General features: G+C 40.6%; 2 protein-coding genes across 4 annotated transcripts in view; both read right to left on the bottom strand.

Moving 5' to 3' along the window:
• Nucleotides 1-520: 520 nt before the first annotated feature.
• On the bottom strand, nt 521-9450 carry adat1 (adenosine deaminase tRNA specific 1). The gene is made up of 9 exons (XM_061036343.1): nt 9164-9450; nt 8785-8853; nt 7696-7750; nt 7436-7566; nt 5600-6194; nt 4420-4565; nt 3106-3205; nt 2915-3001; nt 521-1119 (listed from the first exon to the last, which is right to left on the bottom strand). The coding sequence occupies exons 1-9, from the start codon at nt 9345-9347 to the stop codon at nt 987-989; spliced, it is 1500 nt and encodes a 499-aa protein (XP_060892326.1). The 5' UTR covers nt 9348-9450; the 3' UTR covers nt 521-986.
• A 2601-nt stretch (nt 9451-12051) lies between these two features.
• wwp2 (WW domain containing E3 ubiquitin protein ligase 2) overlaps nt 12052-21159 on the bottom strand; it is a 55896-nt gene continuing 46788 nt past the window's right edge. For all 3 annotated transcript variants that reach the window (XM_061036339.1, XM_061036341.1, XM_061036340.1), the window contains 8 exons: nt 19669-19828; nt 15920-16053; nt 15291-15431; nt 15049-15169; nt 14142-14246; nt 13961-14057; nt 13543-13615; nt 12052-12858 (listed from right to left, as the gene is read on the bottom strand). In XM_061036339.1, the coding sequence (XP_060892322.1) occupies nt 12759-12858; nt 13543-13615; nt 13961-14057; nt 14142-14246; nt 15049-15169; nt 15291-15431; nt 15920-16053; nt 19669-19828 (931 nt within the window). In that variant the 3' untranslated portion in view covers nt 12052-12758. The remainder of the gene's footprint in view (nt 12859-13542; nt 13616-13960; nt 14058-14141; nt 14247-15048; nt 15170-15290; nt 15432-15919; nt 16054-19668; nt 19829-21159) is intronic.

Raw genomic sequence — 21159 nt, 5'->3', positions numbered from 1 at the left:
GTTCACACTGGAAGAGGTTTAACCACAACAAAGCTACCCCAATGAAATACAAAATAAATTAAATCCATCAGAACAACTTTGTAAAAACAAAGACTGAACTGACAATGTAAATATAATATCATATTTTATCATTGTATGAAAATAAAGTCAGAAAAAATGTTGACATTTTACAGAAGCGCCCACTTCTAATGTATAAACATGCCCAATAGAAACAAAATACCCAGCTTCTCATGGGTAAGGGACGGCTGTGAGGCGATAACATGTAACACACTGTTCTGTATTAGCCGAGCTGAGATGGGTTGCTACTTATCAGTAGAATCTGCTGAGATTCAGCAACAACACAAGTGATCCTCAGTCCCTGTGTTGATCTGCTGTCTGGACGTCAATTAGGGACTGTTAGTAGAAGTTTGCTATTTGTCCTCATGAGTGACAGCAGAGTCCCAGAGGACTAGAATCATTTATAATACCAAACACACTTCAGGTCAATTGTAGCAAATCGAACTCGGAACCCTTTTGTTCACACACACAGGTATGTCCAGCTGTGGCTGTAGAGAGTGACCCCCTAGCAGCTGCATTCACAACATGTTACACTCATTGTGAAAATAAAGCCATCATCTGAGGACACTGAGGAGCGGTCATCGACCTCTCTTACCAGCAGGACAGAGCACAATGTCCTGCTGCTTTAAGCAGAGAGAAAGTCAAAAATAGTCGAATAATATTTATCCAGATTGACCAGATGACCAAACCGGTGATGGGAAATTAACTCTTAAAAAATCAGATAAATCAAATTATCCATTTATATAAAGAAGATCATGATTCAGGTTTTCTCTAATTTACCCTTTTCTGCCGTCCTTTGTTTAAAATGTGAGTTTCACAGGCCCAGGATAGACCAATCCTCTCTCCGACCAGCAGTTCTTTAACCCTTTGATCCTTGCCGCAAAAAAAATTCACTTTTTCATCGATCCTATCGAGGGCACCTCGGCTTTTCAGTGGAAGAGCAGTAGATTTCTGTCGCTGCGTGGCCACAGCGGGAAGGCCTGGCTGTGGAGCTGCTGCCACGCCTGCTGGTGAGCCTGAGAGGCCTTCTTGTAGTCCCAGTAGGTCCGCAGATCTGCTCCCCTGAAATATAACAAAGAAAAAAAAATCACTGCTTACTAAGACACTTGAAAGCAACATAGCCATTACTGGTGTTAGCACATTGGTTTATGTCCAATGACAAGTCAAAATGCGTGGAAAAAGGAGCTAACTGTAAGGAGATTAATATTAGCATTAGCATCAGGTGACTTGAGTCTATGCATTAAGAGTCAAGCGGTCAAGTCAAGTTGCCACTGCTTTATTTTATGTCCTCTTACACATGAAACTCTATCAAATCAGACAAAAATTGGAGACTAACAAATATCTTATATGTCTCTCCTCACTGGACACACTATTGTCAACGCAGATAATGTTGTCATTGTATGCTGAGTGTGTATGTGCATGTGTGTCTATGGTCCAGGGCAAGCTGGACTGGGATCGGGTTATCTGCCAAAACTCTGATAAACAGAGAGACTCTTGTTCTGCTGTTTGAGGACGATTCTCAGCCATCTGTACGCACGCAGACACACACCTAATTACACTCCTACACACAAAGAATGCGAACATGGACAACCCTGGAAGCACTCGTGGAGACTTATAAATGAAATGTGAGAACTGCATGACAGGCAGGCACACACACACACACACACACACACACAATTTGTTGGGTAAAATCTCAACAAGTAATTTGAAACTCTTTACTACATACTATGAAGAGAAAAACCTGGGACACTGGTTGTTCAACTACAGAAAAAAAAGACAAAAACATGAGTTGCAAACAAAAGCACAAGAAGGTCATGCACGGTAAGAGAAGAAGTGACACACACAGGCCTCAGTCAGTGCATTATGTTAAATGACAAAAACATCACTCTTCATCTCTGAGGCCTCATTATAAAACCTCATCTCAGATCAAGAGCTTCACCTGAGGTGAACATCAGACCCTCAAAGCATTAACTTCTACACATCTCTAATTCTGGAATTAGAAAACAAACAAATGTTTTAGAATTGATTGCTTCAGGCTAGTTCTGCTGGATAGTTCGCCTTGTTACTGTTGCCAATTCCTTGCTCATGGTGCATTACAATATAACAGAGAGTACAGAGATAACCTTTGTTGTGATTTGATGTTCCATTAAAATAATTACATAGATTTTTAAGAAGAAACAGCCATTACTGATTGATCTCCAAAGACCATAAGAACATAGAAAATATGATGAGGAACACAGAAGCTGCTGATCTATCCCCCGCTTTGATTGGTTAGTGTATTAGTGAACATAACGTTTAGATAATAAACGTTGTGATCCGTTTAAATAATAAAGTCAAATAACCTCCCATCAAGTACGATAAAAAAAAAAAACCTCAAAGGATGAAATGATGGAAGCCAGAACATCTTCATTAGAATGGTTGGTTTTTTAAAGCTCCTGTGAGGAACTTTTGCTTTGTGTCGATTTTGGCACACTCCTGTTGACAAAGTATTACGTCTTATCTATTGTCTGATTGAGTCATATTCTGGCGTAGGTAGTATTATCTGATCAAAACATGTTTTCTAGCTGTGTTGTAACAGTGAAAGGAATCTCTTATTGTGAATATTTGATGTAGAAAATGTAAAGGCTGTTTCTTCGACATGCTGTGAATCGTCTAATCGTCTGACACCTACAGCTGTTAGAGGCATTCAAATGTAGAATATAGAAATAATCAGTCTTATCACTGATGGTCTTATTTGATTCTGTAGGTCAAATAGAGGCATCACAATCAATTTAAGTGTTTCATAGCGGGTTAAAAAGTAGTTCAATGCAGTTTAAAGCAACAGAGAGATTATGAAAAAAAGCCAATCTTTAATCACCTGAGAGAGTCGGGTCGTGCTGCAGGGTCAGTGGCCGATACCAGAGACAGGAAGGAATGGAAAAGCTCCAGTTTGCACAGGAGAGACCTAAAGAGGCACAAAAATGTATACAAATAATTAAAAATAGTGAAACAAATGAAGTAAACTGAATTTTGCTTCATACTGATGTCATTGGGATGAGAGTGCGTTACCTGGCTTTGACCGTGCCGAGGGCTTTCTTGGTGACTCCGTGTTTGTAGCCGTTGGCAGTGACATCTAGTGGCTGCTCAGGCACATTACACCAACTGATGGCTGGGACACACAGACTCATGTTTACTTGGGAGAAAAGTCTTCAAACAGCAAGTGAGCTCTTTAAAACCACAGTGTATAAATAGTTCTGTTCTTTGATCACAGTGATGAGGATCAGGGTTAATGTACATAAACCAAAATGTACAATGCATTTGTCCTCCCTATAATGAATTATAGGTATATGTTAGGCTTTTAAAATCCTTCCATGACAATGCTGCAGGGTTGTGGATTATGTGGTTACATTACAGGATATATCCATGTCATGTTTTGCTTCCATTTTCACAACCTTTCAGAAGACAAAGAGTCTACTGTACCGAGAACAGCACAAAACTGTGAAATGATGCAGGGGACACAAAGAAGAAGATTGCATGTTTATCTAGAGTAGAATCTATATTCAATTATTTCTTCAAGGTCAAGATGACTCACGCACAAAAAAAAAAAACGATCACAAAAAGCCTGCAGTCATCTGGTGAACAGGTGATCACACAGGAGGCTTTGTTTACTTCTGATGTGATCAAGTTTGCTAAACGGAGAAAATGAGACTGATGTGGCTCAAACACTGAAACCAGACTAAAGAGCTGTTTGGGATTCTCTGGAGCTCAACAAAAATGGATCTTTAGTAGTTAAAAGTGAAAGTGCAGTCACGCATGTTTGTGACCTTCTCATATTCAACCATGTTTAGGCCTCAGGCCAACACGTTCGATTGGCACATCTGTGTGACATGTGTTTAGGTGTTAAATACATCAGCCATTCTTCTTCTCCAGGAAAACCTCAAAGCACAACATCATCTCTGCTGGGCAGGGGGGGGAAACAAAGACAGCTATGTGATAGGAAACACATTTAAAAATGTATTTATCACGACTCTGGTCTCCATCAGCAGAAGAACATCAGCAGAACTTGGTAAGAACACCAGCCATGATAATCTCAACTTTCAACAAGAGATCAATCAAAGAGATTTTCTGGTTTATAGTCACAAGATTTCACACGTTGACTTTGTATTGCTACAGCAACACGGCTGCTATGTAGAGTGACCATCAGAATGAACTAATCTCATGAATTCATACGCAGCCGAGGAAAGGAGCAATTTGCCCAAGGGCACATCGGACATGTCGCTGTAGGAGCTGGGGATCGAACCCCCGACCTTTCAGATTGAGAAACTACCGACTCTACCACTGATCCACAGCTGTGTGTGTGTTTGTTTGTCCATTCTAATGTACCTGCCCCACAGGGGGAGATCCGGCCCTTTCCGTCCTGGTGCTGGAGCTCGGTCTGAGCCTGACTGAACGGGAACTCCAGGCTGGATTGGAGCAGCTCAGGTGCAACCACAGAGAAACCAGCAGGAAGGTTAGACACACGGGAACACCTGAGGGACATGAGAGGGACGACATTGTAAAGAGCTTGCTGACTTACCCACACTGAAGGAAAACACCTCCACCAACAATTTCACTGAATATTAGGTAATTAAACCTGAAATAGAATTGTAACACAAAATGTAGGTTCATTTTCCTGATTCACTTCTTTGTTCTCACATTTCTCTTCCTTTAGCCTCTCCTTCTTCAGTTTGGGAGGAGACAACTCACATTTATATTGTTTGAAATATTAGGGGGGGGGGATAGAGGACTGGTAGAGGACGGCAAAGCGATGAACTAGCTCGCAGGTGTCGACTGATTTATGACATGAATCAGAGCGCGCTGGCTCCCTTGTGGCAGACAAAACAAAAAAACTGAAGTTGTATAAAATAAACTCACACATAAGAGTTTATCCTAGAGATTGTTTATAAGAAGTAAGAATAAAAAACATCTTTAAAGATGTTCTTCTTCTTCTTCATTTTTTTTAAATCTAGTTTTAGTATCTATTTTTTTGTACATTCTTAATTTTTCTTTTTTTTTATTTAAATTGTACTGTGTTCACTTTCTGTTTGCAATCTTTGCTGCTGTAACACTGTAAATTTCCCCGTTGTGGGATAAATAAAGGATTATCTTCATCATCACCTTGAGCCTTTGGAGGCAGAAATGACCATTTAACCAGAGAGGTTAGATATGTATTACTTTTACCCAACCCTATTAACAGGTCGCCATGGTAACGATTTGTCATTTAGAGGTAGCCACCCCATAAAGCATAATTCTGCTTTATCGTCTATTTTACTTTGAATGGGACAGTTATTTTACTGTATTTAAGATGACTTGAAATGATGACCAGCGATGGAGATCAAAACAAGTAGAACATGAAAAGTGATTCATGATTAATTATCTCAAGAGAAGAAAAAGTGAATTTCCTTAAGCTCTAGGTGAAGTCTGCAGTGTGTGTGAGATTGATCTGACCAACATTGTGAAACTCTGATTTTTAACTTATTAATGTCCTTATGAACTAGCTGATTGTTTAACTCTTTCTCCTCACCTTGTGATCAGAGCTCGCTGCATGACTTCCTGGCTGTATGGACACTTCCCCACCACCACGGTGCTGAAGTAAAGCGCCTCCTGCAGATAGTGGGAAAGCAGTGCACCCTGGAAGCCCAGCGCCCCCCAGCGAGCCAGTTTGTCACTGCAGGAGAGGGAGAGAGTCGGCTCTCCTCGTCCGGGTTTCACCCGAAGCATCCCTGCGCTGTGGTACCCCGCCCCTGGGTGCAGAGGGTCCGCGTGGCCCCCCGGGACACACTTGGCCCCCGTCCTGTGAACGTCTGACACCTGTGGATGCAGTCCAGCACTGTCGTCAGAGAGGCCTCTGGTTTCTACCTCTAGCTGAGCTGGATTTTGTGAGAAGGTTTCCTCAGGTGTTTTTGAGAGACTCAGTGATGGTTCTTCACTTGTTGATGTCTCGGCTGTCTCCTGTTCCTCTAGATGGGACACTTTAGTGTTTCTCTCTTCACTTGGGGCCTCAGCTTTCCTTTTCAGGTCTCTGCCTTTATCAGACCCTTCTGGGCTCTTTGCAGATGTGACAGCAGGACAGGGTTGAGACTGGATGTCAGCCATGGGGATGATTGACGCATCTCCACCTAGTAAAATACAGAAGGGTTCAGCCTGAGGGTTCAGCTATGTCAGTCTTTGAGACGGCCAACTACAGACTACTATGGAACGTAGTCTGCTGTATGTACTGAATACTACGTTGGACAGTAGTATGTTGGTTATTTTGCAGTATGCCAGGACCCACTAAGCTGGTTTCTGGTCTTAGAATGTGAAAGTAGGCAACAGCCCAGCTAATGGCAACCGCTGCAAAAGCGTAGCATCCACTGATGGTCTGAAAAAAAAGCAAACGAGTGATTCATTTTGATTTTCATGATTTTGAGAAGAATGGTTTGGTCTTGGTTTTTTTTCCTGTTATGATCATCACTACTGTCTGTCATTTCAATCTCTAACCTGGTGATTTGAATTGTGGGAAACTCTACGCAAGGAAGACCGGTCTGAAGCACACTGTGCATTTTTTCTGAATCAGTACAACATCAGGGTATTTTTGGCATACTGCCGATCTCGCATTTGTTCGCATACTTTATGCTGCATTTTTTCCGAATCAGTGCGTACTACTACTAGTACAGTACCCAGTTTGGAAAACAGCCATAATATTTGTAAAGGCTGATATTTTTGGACAAACGATGCTTGAAAAGAATTTCTCTGTCCAGGATAAAATAAATGTTCCAAACTTTGCTAGACGGATAAGAGACGCTGCATTTACTGAAACTCAAGAACAAAAACAGAGTGTCCATTGAAGGCTCTTCAAGACAAATCTGCTACAGATACAGACAAATCAAGCTTACAGCTACTTTGTTTTTCTTTTTGTCACGTTTTGTTTCCCTTTTCTGCCTTAAATTGATCCTTCTTTCCTACTCTTTATATATTTATCCTAAAGCGTTTGGGCTTTGTTGTTCATACTCCTGTCATTGTCAGTTGAACCACCATGTTATGGTAAAATAACACCAAAAAGAAACACATACAGGGTCTCAGACACAACATTTACATCTCTATCAGAGACTCTTACAATCGTCTTTGTCTGATCTACAATACAATCAGACAGCAAAGACTCAAATTTATATTCAAAAAAGAACAACGTATTAAATAGGTAGGGTCCCAGATAATTCAGGAGTCATGGAAAATTCCTGCAGTAGTTCAGAAAACAAATTACATGCCTTGAATAAATGTTTTTAAACTGCAAGTATATGACACAATATAAAGCTTGATTTAAGTGATGTAGGTTTCCTTTAACACATCTCTGGTGGTCATGTTGAATAAAGTGATGACTTACAGGGAGTGTGGCTGGTGAAGAAGATGAAGGAAACTCCAGGCTGAAGCTTCCACTTCCCTCGCTCGTCTCCCCGACAGAACACAGAGCTGTCTTCACCGCTCACAGCCCTGTGCAGCTCTGACGTCAGGTACCTATCACACACACACACACACACACACACACACACACACACACACAGAGTATACTTGGATGTCAACACACTCAGCAACACTGGGAGAAAAAAAGCTATAACCAGGGAAACACACAAAAAGAATACACACCTGATGCAGCCCCTTCTGGCAATGACTTCTGCATGACTGTCGTTAAGAACGTCACCTACATGGAAAAGAGAATCAAGAAGACGGATAAACCCATTGATGTAAAGTTTCAAACATGATCGATACAGTATCCAGATCCAGAGAGGAAGGACAAATAAACACAACATCTCTGTAGACATGAAACCAATCCTACTTTTGAATTGAACACAAGACTGATCGAAATCAAAAATTCAAAGAAAAAAAAAAACTTTCATGTTGGAAAATTATTTTGGTTCTGTTGCTGAAATAAGACACTTGCAGTGTTCATACTCTGCATGCATTAACTATGCATTTCTTTGCTGGGACACACTACTTCATCTTAACATTGTGCCTTGATCTTTATATATTTATGAGTTCTCCTGGGGAACTTGCCTGTAGTTCATAGTAAACCTGGAGATGTATTAAACTTGGTTGTCAAGCTTAAAAAATGCAATCAAACCAGGCACGTCCTATGTTGGAGAAAAGTGTACCTGTAAGTGACAGCTTAGTGTGCCCTTACTTATTGAATCAAGTACACAGTATGGTGTTTGTGTTTCCAGTCAAAGTCTGCGTGGGGTTAACGCATGCTTGCAAGTTTGGAATTACATAATATATGAATAATTGAACTCTGTAATGGAACAAACAAAACAAAAACACTGGTGGTGTGGCTTTCTTTCTTAGGACCTTATGATGGAGAGAAGGATTTGTCGATTTGTAACCTCTCTGCAGCTCTCTTAGATTTTTTTTTATTTTGGGGCTTTTGATGCCTTTATAGGAGAGATAGGACAATGGACAGTTGACAGAGTCCCGAATCAGGGAGAGAGAGAGAGAGCGGGGAACTACATGCGGGACAGGGAGCACATGTCGGACTCGAACCCGGACTGCCCGCACGGAGGTATAGCCTCTGCACATGGTGCACGCGCACCAAACACTGTGCGTCTGCAGCTCTCTTATTGCTCTCCTATGGACATGAGGACTGTGGGTAGGAATAACCTAAAAAGCATGCTGAATGGATGGATGGCATAAGAAGGAGATCATCTGAGTATGGAGCACATTAAAACAACAGACACACACCGCTGGGGCTCATAGCCGTCTGTCCAATACATTTAGTTCCAGTTCCGAGGGAGACGACCTCCTTATCAACTGTGAAAGAAAGAAAAACACATCATTATAATATCATTTATTACATGGTTTGTTTTCTACATACACATTCTACTATCATCATTTTGTTTAAAGAGATTTATGATTATTTTTATGCAGTGTCTTTGGGCGTACTTTAATTAGTACATTTATGGGACAGATTAAAATCTAACTTTTCATGTGCAGCAGCATCATCTAAATCTAAACTTTCCCTACATAACAACTTGAACAATGTATTAAAGATATCTTAAAGTTATCATTAGTGTTGTGTGCAGTATTGTTTTGGTTTGACAAACAGATATATATGTCTCACCTTTGTCAGAGTGAACACACCTGGTGAGTTTGAGCGCAGCGGCCAGCAGGGTCCACTCTCTCCCCGTCTCAGGCTTCCCTCTCCGGGGAAGCTGCTTGAAGCGCTCGTAGCACAACTTCGCGATTTCATCTGCGTCCACCATGTTAAACCGGACAGAAAGGTGAGGGTGAAGCCTCACAGGCATTGCAAATGATGACTTAAGTTAACATGATATATCTTCCATAGTCGTGGAGTCACTTGCCTAGTTTTTCAAACAGTACTATGGTTGAAGTCAACGATTTGGAGATATCGCGAGAATAAAGAGGAGCTACTTCCGGGTCAAGATATGTTCAACTTTCACAAATAAATGTCTTTCATTAAAAGGAAACAAAAGCTGAAAATTATATTGATGGGTAAATGATAAATGTATTAATGATTGTATCATGGTAGTAGAAGTAATATCCGTATATATATATTTTTTATATAAGATAAAGCGATGGAAGAAGTGTAATAAAATACCACAGAAATCATTGGCCAACAAAGCCTGTTATGGTAATAATAACAAAACGTCCTGGGTTAAAATGTTACAGAGTAAACAGCATTTAACAAAATCACACCAGTAAATAAAAAACACTTGAATCTGTTTTTTTTTTTTTTTTTTACACCACTTAAGAATAAAATAAGCAATAAGTAATTGTGTAGAGGCAAAATGTTAAATCTAATATTATGCAGACACCCCCCAGTGACATACTGAAAGTACTGCTGGAGCTTTCTGACCTCTCCTAGATAGATAGACAGATAGATAGATAGATAGATAGATAGATAGATAGATACTTTATTGATCCCGAGGGAAATTCAAAGCATCCAGTAGCAGGTTACAAAGACGTACATGACATGAAACATTTGTTACAAATTAAACCACAAAACCGACCCCCCCTCCTCCCATACATATATATTAACCTGAAAAAAAGATTTAAAGAATACCCCTAGAAAAAACCTGTGCAATTAAAAATAGACTTATAGAAGAAATGTACATAACCTGTGCAGGGATAAAAAATATATGTGACATTTAAAGCAAGAACCTATAAACAGTTGAGGGAAAAAATCTGTAGACCTGAATATAAAAAATAAAAAAGTGTTGACCTTCTGAAGTTGTGTTGTTTATATATGTACAGCAATGTTTAAAAAAGCAGATCGTGCAGAGTTATCAAAAACAGACATTAAATAACAGGCAGTGCAAACATTAAATTAAAGGTGCTATTTAAGTAATTGAGGTGATTGTTAAAGTGTCCAACTAGAGGCTGACTCTTGGGACAGCTGTGCAGATGGGAAATGGAAAAAGGAAGATTTAGTCCAAGTGTGTGCTTTCCCCCTGCCATAACCGTGAGGTGTTGTACAGACGTATGGACAGGGGGACAAAAGAGTTCTTGAGTCTGTCTGTGGAGCAGGATTGTGACAGCAGTCTGCCACTGAACACACTCCTCTGCCTGCTGAAGGTGCTGTGCAGAGGGGTGGTGGGTGTTGTCCAGGATGGAGAGCGTTCTGTTCAGGGTCCTTCTCTCTGCCACTGTCACTGTTGAAAACAAAATGCTACCAACCACTTTTGTGTGCAAAATAACATGTTTTTATTTGTTTACTTTTACTTGTCATGCCTGTCAGGGTGGTAAAGTGCCTTAAGTTTACATAAGAACGTTTCTTGTGCTATTTGACTTAAATATATAAATAATGATTAAAACAAACTTCGATCAAATAAGGAACAACTGCTGTGGAAAAAAAACTCAAAGCAGCCATCTTTTACTTTTTATTTTCTCTAAACAAAGCTGATATGCCTGGATGTCCTGAAGAATTTGATCTTTTTTTTAGTGTTTTAATATTTTTAGGGAGTGAAAAAAGTGTCAATTGACAGACCAAAGTGACGCAGCCGGATTATAGCTAACACATTTGATTTCTTCCCAAAAGATATCTGATTTAAAAACTAAACTGATTTAAGAACTAAAAAGTTCTGATAATTTCTTCAAACTGTTGTCTCATACTGATACGTTAACAAGGTAAAGTTCTGTAGCAAAAACATCAAGTTAGTTTATGAGCGACTCTTTCTACAGCAATGTCCACCAGTACGTCTGTGGACTGTACGCAGCCAACTGATCCTCTGTCATGATGTCAGACAAAAAAAAAAAAACAGCAACCCGAGTCTGTCAGAGTAAATAAATAAATGAATAAAGCATTTTTGAAACCAGGCATTTTCAAGCGAAACGGCCTACAGGAGAAATCCATCATGAAGTCAGTTTGACATATTTATGTAAAAACAAAGATGAGAAATAAGTGTAATTAACCTTTAATAAGCCAATGTTAGAAAACTGTTTTAGCTGGCTATGAAACAGACTGAAACAAATACAGCTGCCTCTGATGCTACTAGAACAAAGACAATCATCATAAAGGATTCTTTTTATAGTAATAGTTAATGTATGAACAGCTGCTGTGTATGTGTGTCAATTATAGTGATTACAACAATTGCTAAAAAAAAAAAAATTCTAAACATTTTCTAAGGCAATTAGTCTTAATGAACAACACCTTTGACTTTTAAAAGATAGAACAATGAGATGAAGTCTTGTTTTAAAGCTGATGAAGCACTTATCAAATAGTTATCAAATGTATGATCCGACAACAACAGTGTCACTGCTTACCGTTACATGGAGCCATGATTAAATGTTATTCTCAACAGTAACATGAAGTTCCTCATCCATGTCGTGTTTCAAATGCAGACTTGGGTGCAGAAAGTATCAAACACATACACTAAGTCGTATATAAGATGCAGGCGTTACGATTTCTGACTAATTGTGGTTTCTATGATTATTCACTGTACGTCACATAAGACCGTCTTTCTCAAGAAAAAACAATGAACACAACTCCAGGATTGAAATCTCATTTATTTGAGCTATGTACAGGAGAAAAATGCTGAATTTCACAAGTAACATGAAAAAATGAAAAATAAAATCACATCTCATCTCTCTGGCCTCTGTCACAGAGGTGCGCTGGTTCATGATAACAGCTCCCTGCCTCTTGCACACACACGCGCACACACACACACACACACATCACACACAAACAAGGTCTTCTCATACACTGCCTCTTTCTCTCTCTCTCTCTCTCTCTCTGTCACTTTAAATGTTAAAAATGTACGTCTCTCTGGTAGATATGTTATACTGCATTGGAGGGGAAGCTGTGCTGTTGTGACATTTAAACTATCCTGTCGTCTGGTTTCGGTGCGTTTCTAAGCAGTGAGTAGAGGTGTAGGTGTGGGGGGAGCGTTTGAGCTTCTCATCATATAAAACTATCTTCATGTGCCATCCTTCCAACTCACACACATACACACCATTTATATGCATGTACACAGTAGCGGTAATGTATGCAAGCACACACACACACGCGCACACACACACATGTACACACATGCGAGCACACTCGTCCTCCCAACTTTTCTCCTATGATTCAGTTCACAGACTTTCTCAGGTGAAGGGCAACAGGTGATCAGCCCTGTGATTAACAAATGCAAAATAATTATATTAATAAGAAAAACTATCCCATTGAATTGAATTTTCTCCGTTTCTTTTCTGCGTCACTCCTGTCCGAATCCCTCCGTCTCCTCGATGGCGAACAGGAGTTTCTCTCGGAGCTGTTCCAGGCTTCTGTAGGGCGGCAGATCCAGACGATTGAAGCTGTGAGGGGGAGAGACAAACAGGAAACTATTAGTCCATCCTCTGTGCATTCACAGTGTGGCAGCTGTCTCACATCTAACACACAGTACACTTAAGAATCAATTGATATGATTAACTATTGCACAAACAGATAAACAACATTTTATAGTAGGAGAACGTGTATTTATATTGGATCATGTGAAACAGTTTGCAGAGTTCCTACATATTACCATTTAACAACATTCAAACATTTCCAGACTAAAACCTCTGCAGATGTTCAGACATTCCCTGTCATCAGCAAACAAGAAGCTACCTGTTTATGATGGAATTTGTTTTAAAATAAATCATTTAACCCCTTTAATTACATCATCCACTATATAATCTCTAATTGTGTGCTTTATACACATTGCTGCACTTCAGTTCATATCAGTATGACTATCTACCTCCAAACAAAGTAGTAGTCCAGGAACACAAATGTTTTCTACACTCTCCTTCTCCCTCCATATTTATGCAGTTCAGAACTATAATCAAAGTGAATACTCCTTCTGAAGATCGTAGGATCCCTGAGTAACAAAAACAAAACCAAGACTAAAATCACACTCAGAAGTTTTTTTTTAATTGAAAGAAGATCAGTCAGAAGAAGTAACAAGTGGACCTTTGAGCAGCACAAAGTTTTCCTTGTTAACGGACGAGGCAGCAGCTTACCATGTGTGGCTTCTTGGAAGCCAAGTCTCCTTCCCCACCTTGTCTATGCAGAACTTCTGGGGACCGTTACTTCCTGCAGGGGTCAAATGAAGAAAATAAAAAATTGCATTTAATACCGTGTGAATGTTTTTTTTTTAATCATAGCTGTCTAAGGAAAACATATATCGATATATATATGTATAAAGATTTATACACCAAAGATAAAGAGAAATACTTCAGTCATCGTGTAAAGGAAAGTCTTATGAGGGGAGGGAAGTGACTTGTAGCATACTACTTTTTAAATGAATGAAAAAACTTTTCCTCAAAACAAATTTAATCATTTAAAAAAAAGTGGGTTATGTGAGAAACATAATGTTATGTGAGGAAAATATCACAACACAGTGATGGATGTGTAGTTGTGTGAACCGATGTTGTGTACCTATGAGTTCAGCGAAGCCTCCGACAGGCAGCCGGCACGTTCCTGTCACGAACTGAAGCAGACGGATTCTCTTCTCGTTGTCCATCTCCTTCACCACCTGCAGGAATGAAACTCCGTCATTCTCTGAATACTGTCACCTGATTGCTCGCTCACACTGTGTGTGTTCAGAGTGTGTCCGTACCTGCCAGAACCAGTGGATCTGCTTGCTGTTCTTGGTGTAATGTCTATAGATGGTGTTCTTCTGCCAATCAGCCATATCAATCTCCTGCATTCCGCACAGCATGAGCTGGAACACACAACATGCTAATTCAACACCATCCTCATTTTTTTTAATGTTATATGGAGCCATTATGCCTACTCATACATCATGTGAGTCACTGCCTCTGAAGGAGCCGACTAAACACTGAACAGATCAAAGCGTTGGCTTCAGCAGGGATTCATGATGGTTAACGGAAACAGACTTTGAAAGTAACGAGTGCAGAAAACCTGCTGTGTTCATAAGTGTGGTCCTGTTCATCTTTTCTCATATCATCATCATTAATGGAAACTTAAAGTGTATGATGTTTTTCATCTGGATAGGGAGCAAATGACAAACTGAACCACAGCTGGAACTGACTGCAGGTTCTTTTCTACTCCTCCTGCCAAGAAGTAGATTATTTCTAACAAACCTCTGCTTGTTTTAAGAGCTTCACTGCTGAAGAAAGTCCATCTTTCTAAAGTCACTGTAACTGATGAACCTTATAAACTCTGACTCTTTGTCTTTTTGTTTTACAGGTTGAAATGATTCCCCTACATAAGAAGAGATCTTCCTGTCTGAAAGGACCAGAAAGCCAGATTAAAGCTTTTTTGTATTCAAACTGAAGATGATTTAAAACAGTAACATAAAGACAAAAAAGAAGACAAACTTGTCTTTTCATTAAACACAGCAAATCTTCTACAGAGCTATAAATCATAAGTGTACATCTGTTAGCTGTACCTCATGCATTTCCAGTATGAGGGGAAATTTGGGGCAAGGAAGAAATTAAACAAGTTGGACATAACAAATGCATATTCCATGTTTCATGTGTTTTCCTGTTGGCCCTCCTCACCTCCAGCTCCTTTTCATCAAAGTAGCGGAGCCACTCCAGAGGAACCACCTCGTTGAAGCCGTCCAGGAAGGCTTTGGTCTGCTCCTCTACTCCGCGAGTGAACCTCCAGTCTGTCAGCAGGCTGCGGGGAGGAAGAGAGGTTGGTTTTTATGGGCTCCATCACTGACATCACTTCTCTTTGAAGTTATTATTTGTGCACTCTTCATCTCTGTCTGTTAACATCACCGCCCGTTTGAACATACCCGATGTACTCTTCCTTGTTCTCCTCTGTGACTAGCTCGTTCTCGCCGTCGTCTTTCAGCTGGTGGGTGGAAACCTTCCCGAGGATCTCCATGTCCTGTGCAAAATACAGCTCCACGCCACACTCCTCCAGGTTGTTCTCTCTGCACACAAAGAAAATCAATTATAATTATATTAGTAATTTAATGAAGAGACCTGAAAACAAAACCGTGTTTCAAATAATCATCTAGTTGCAATAAAAAAGAACGAGTGAACTCAGAACCAGAACGTGTATCATGGAGTATTTCATTTAGCTTTCTGAATCAGTTTGCTGTTCATTTAATCGCAAAATTTTAAATAATCGCTGTACTGCTGTTCCATTTATCTGATATGTTTACCTTAAGGCTGTGAGATAAGATGGAAAGAAACATGTGGATTTTATGTTTTCATCTCAAGAGGTTGATCATCATTCCTTCTGTTTTAAACTTGTAACTGAGTGATTTCATAATAATACATATCGTGGTTTTAAAAGAGAGATGCAGAGTTAAAAAATCAAACATGAATCAGAACGACAGTCTGGGAAATGTCCTTCTAAATGGTTTTCTTAACAAAGACACAACGATGAAGAAGTAAACCCGCCTGTGATACTTACTTGACCCACATGATGGAGTTAAAAAACTCAGGGTCTATGGACTCCAGGTCTTTCAGCGTGGGTTTCTTGTCCAGCATTCGCTTATAGAACGGTAGTGTGAAGCCCGTGTCGATGAACTTCCCGTGGTACAGCGCCTGCAGGGAGGATTGGTTACATTAGAAACCACAATAAGAAACCTGCTTTCCTGCTTTTCACTGCTAAAATCCAGAAAGATACACATAAAAACACAGCGTCAGATCCCTAAACCTGATGATACGGCAGGTTTGAGTCCCTGGATTTAACCAACTAGAGCAGAGTGGGGGAGTCCCCCCCCCCCCCGCTGTAAGTCTGCTGTATTATAGTGTTATTGTATGGTCTTTAGTGACATATGGTTCAAATTAGCTTTAGACAAACTGCACATACATTCTTCTCAGTAGTTCAGTGTTGATGATTCACTGGGGATTGTTACATGGACATTCAAGTGTTGGAAATGCTTTAGCAGCCAGTCCCCTTTACAGGAAGCATGAATGGGCCTTTTATTCCTGGCAGCTCCACACCTGCTTTTACACACAGGAAGTTACGAGGACTAAACTATAATGTCATAAACGTCTCACACGCTGGACCTGTGCACATTTCACATTTACAGCTGCAAAGGTGACCTCTGAACTCTACTACTCAATTTGTGTCAAGATGCAGGACCAGGATGCAGCACTCACAATGTTCAAAAATGTAAATATCAAACGTGGCCTGAGTGAGTTAAAGTCAGTAAAATAGGGCAGATTGGGACATTATTTTCACATTTAGTAAAACAGAGGGCCCACAATAGCAGGTACTAAAGAAGCATCTTGGTTTCAGAGTGAAAGTTCCTTAAATCTGCATTACTTCTTAAGGACAGCAGGGGGAGACTGTGGAGAAGACAAGGACAACCTGTCTCCTTACTTGATTTAAAGATGTGAAGATTTTCCCTACTAAGCTAATGTCCTCACTCATTTCTTTCTTCTTGGCCCAATTTAGATGTAAACTGACAGTAAAGCAGAGTACGCTTTGGCTACCTGTGGTTGAAGAGTGACCTAACAGATCTCATTTTAAGTGATTTATTATTCTGAGAAGTACTGAGAAGTTTGCAGTTCAACTTGTCAGCAGGTACAGATGTTTAGAGCCTACTTTTTTTTCTGGTCCAAATTAGCATTCTAATTTGTAAAAACAGTTACCACGAAAAACGGATGCATTGCCAGTGGAAGTGGAAGCTGATAACTTCAGATACGTTAACCCCTCGCTCCTCTCCAGATCAGAACTCGAATAAAAAAATGGCCAATTCTTGCTCAATAAAGTCCAAGATGGGAGCGTCCATTATGCTAAACTTGCTCATTCTAAAGCGCAGTCAACAATCGAATGGATGAATTTATACAAATCGGACCGCCAACATCGGACTGTGTCGTCCCCACAACCACCGCCGTCCTCATTCATGCACGGCCTGCTCCGACCTCCACCTCAGCGGCAAGAAAGCTTGGATACAGGAAGGCGAAGAATACAAAGGAGAAATCCGTCCTGCATATTATCCCATCTCCCCGTTCCCATTTTTCTTAACAAAGAGTAAGGTCTTTTACCTGCTCTTTTGAAAAGTGTCTCGAGATAACACTTAGTTATGAATTGGTACTTTACAAATAATGCTTGGTTGATACAAATACAAGCAACTAAATGTTACAGTATGTTATTTCTTTATTCTATTTTTAAAAAACTGTGAGAACAAAGTAAGAAATGTCAAATGTCTGTGTCTGGTTGCAATCTGCCACTAAAAAGTGTTCAAAATGACACTCTGGTGAGTTGTGCTGAATCTTTTCATCTGAAGTCTTGTAGTCAGAAATATGAGGAGTCACTTATATTTGATGAATTTAAGAGAAAACACGATGCTAACTGAAGCCCATGTGTGCACTTAACACAAAGACATTCACACGGCTTCAAACCAGGTCGTAATGTGAGCATGGTGTGCGTGTGTGTTCACACAGAGGTAGAGTGAGCTGTCTCAGACAGATGGAGCTGTTTAATGTTCAAAAACCCACAGAGGGCTCAGAGCAGTGATGAGCCAAGAACAACACAGACACTCACTGACTGACTGACTCAGTCACAGGCTGTTCTGTACTACTGTATCCTGAGCGACCATGTGTCTGTCACACTGCCAGGAAAGACACGCACGCGCACACACACACACACACACACACACACACACACACACACACACACACACACACACACACACACACACACACACACACACACACACACACACACACACACACACACACACACACACACACACACACACACACACACACACACACACACACACACACACACACACACACACACACACACACACACACACACACACACACACACACACACACACACACACACACACACACACACACACACACACACACACACACACACACACACACACACACACACACACACACACACACACACACACACACACACACACACACACACACACACACACACACACACACACACACACACACACACACACACACACACACACACACACACACACACACACACACACACACACACACACACACACACACACACAGGAAGACAGGAAGATTTACAGACCCGAGCGAGGGTGTCAGTGGAAAGTGAGGGGTATAGACGGAGAGTAAAGAATGGTAAAGAGAGAGAAAGAAAAATATGGCGATAAGGTTTGAGACTAGCGTCTTTATAAGGCGAGTCAGCAAAGTGCATTTTAGGACTAAATATAGTTGGCTGCTGGCGGGTGTGTGCTGGGTGCGGCAGTTAGGTCATGGTGTGGGTGAGGGGTGGGGCGGCAGACTGAAGGAGGGGTGGAGGGTGTCGGTTTTTGGGGCCCACAGCTACATTATAGTACAGACTGTACATCAACTGTTAAAAAACTTTAAGTATCAATGATGATGATAACATCCATCACAGCTTCTTCTCTGCCACCTTTAAGTCAAATGCTCAACAAATAACCTCGAAACATGCCAACGTTCATGAAGTAAATTACAGCTTGGCTTCACAAAACACACATTTAAATCCCACCTCATAAATATGTCAACACACACATGTGGGCACAATGTTTCTGTCTCTACTAATTCTTCAAGGAAAATCTTTTCTGGATCCAGCTGTCACTTAACAACTTCAATTAACAAGCACATTTATTTTCTTCTAAACCAGTAAATAAATAATTTCTTTATTGGAACCTCACAGTGGACATGTCTGTCTCACAGTGTGGTCACTTTAGGTCATGAGGATGTCTTTGCACGTTTTTGAAGATCGACTCAACAGGCAATCCTCACCTTACTGCTCTTATGGTTGATACTAGTTCAGGTTTAGCAATGCACTCCTACTAACATCTTATTGTGACGTTCTCTTTTATTTCAGAATTTTAATGTAAATATTCAACAGCAGGCTGCAGCACATCTTCCCCTCTGCAGAGAAGGTCAATGGTTGCAAGCTAACATCTCCTCATGACGGGTACACGGCCAGGACCCTGGAGGACAGTTGGGGGGTCGTGCAGCTGGCAACCTTTTGGGTAATGTGCGTCACTTTCTCAACACATTAAGAAATTGAGCTTAAAAACCTTGTTTTCTCAAGTTGTGGTTAAGACATTATTTTCATAAGGGCACATGAATATTTAAAATGATACAAAAATACTGAAAATAACTACTCATCAAATGCAAGACAAAGAAGATGGGATTTAAATACGTCAGTTCTAAATCGACTCTTACCATGGCAATGAAGCGTCCGATGAAGCGGAAGTATGTGAGGTGGTCGGGGTTGATGGAGGAGGCGGGGTTGATTTGCAGACAGTAGTTGTTCTTGCCGGCGTATTCGAACAGGCAGTACATGGGGTTCAGCACCTCGTGGGACAGCAGGAAGAACCACTCCCTGCACGGAGACAACAGAAGTGATTAATGCAGGAGAGGAAGACGTCATACTAAGAGCCTGAGAGATGACATAAGGGATGTATGATATCATACGAAGATTCAATGTAAGCACTTGATCATTCCTTTACAATAAGGGACCGTCTTAAAAATAGTCTTCTTCACAACAGGAAGTGGAAACAGTGTGAGCAGAGACAAAGTGATCTGAGGGACAATCAAAGGAAATCAAACACATTGTGTGGTAAATAAAGCTGAAAAAGAAGAGTGGACGAAATCACAATAAAGAAAAACACATTAAAGCAACAAATACAGACAGAACAAAAATCATAGAACCTTTGAGACATGGAGAGTTTTGTGATTTTGTTCCACAGCTGCTGCTAGAACACTAAGTTCCTTAAAGCCAGATGCATATCGCTCTTTCTGATCATGTTCAGATTAATTTGAGACAAATAAAACATTCTTAAAATAAGTAACATTTTGAACTAATCAAGGATGGACAGCACAGAGTGGTTACAATCTTATAACATATTACTGTTTGTAGAAATGGATACCAAGCAAATAACTACGGTAACTTGTTTCTTACTAGTAACCCTTGGTCCGGATTGTAAAAACAGCACAGAGGGTTAAAGGAGCTGTGCTACCGGACCGGGATGCTGTGTATTCTGGTCGCCTACAAAAGAGAGCTACTGTACCATCATCAGCAAAGACACAACACACTCAGGACACAGTCTGTTTGTCCCCTACCATCTGGAAAACCCAGACTAACAGACTGAGGAACAGCTTCTCTCTCCGAGCTGTAGCAGGCTTTCTATGATTGTCTCGTTTGGATCAACCTTGCCAAATTCAAATCCATTTCTAGAAAGTTCTATCAACAGGAATATACAGAAAATGAACAAAAGTGCACACAAACACAACTCTGACACATACGGTACTACGTAAGACATAATGAATAACATGAAAGGATAAATACAAGAGGAAGAAAAAACAAAGGAAAAACAGACAGACTTTGGATGGATGCATGTTAGAGAGAATGAGGGCCACCAGCAGCACCACCACCAGCTGCAGCACAAAACCAAGCACTCCCAAGGCCACCTTGCACTCCCCCTTGGGGTGTATGGGAGGGGATGTATGGACTGATTGACGGACGGACGCAGACACCTCCCAACATCCCGTCCGTGGTTCTACCCTGTGGTAGAACAGCATGATGTCACCTACCATAGGGTAAAACCACTGACGTGACACCGGAGACAGAGACACAATGCAAAACCAAACAGAAAAAAAATAAATAAATGAGAACACCACCAACAGAAAAAAATAACCACAAATTTAGAGAGG

This window comes from Labrus mixtus, chromosome 4, assembly GCF_963584025.1.
Source record: "Labrus mixtus chromosome 4, fLabMix1.1, whole genome shotgun sequence".
Lineage (NCBI taxonomy): Eukaryota > Metazoa > Chordata > Actinopteri > Labriformes > Labridae > Labrus > Labrus mixtus.
The sequence above is the reverse complement of the archived record's forward strand: the minus strand, read 5'-3'. Positions and strand labels throughout refer to the sequence as shown.

Coding starts and splice junctions, on each gene's coding strand:
- adat1 (XM_061036343.1), bottom strand. CDS start 9,347: ATGCCTGTGAGGCTTCACCCTCACCTTTCTGTCCGGTTTAACATGGTG. Junction 7,751..8,784: donor GACGGCTATGAGCCCCAGCG/GTGTGTGTCTGT, acceptor TTTTCCATGTAG/GTGACGTTCTTAACGACAGT. Junction 3,002..3,105: donor CTCGGCACGGTCAAAGCCAG/GTAACGCACTCT, acceptor GTGCCTCTTTAG/GTCTCTCCTGTGCAAACTGG.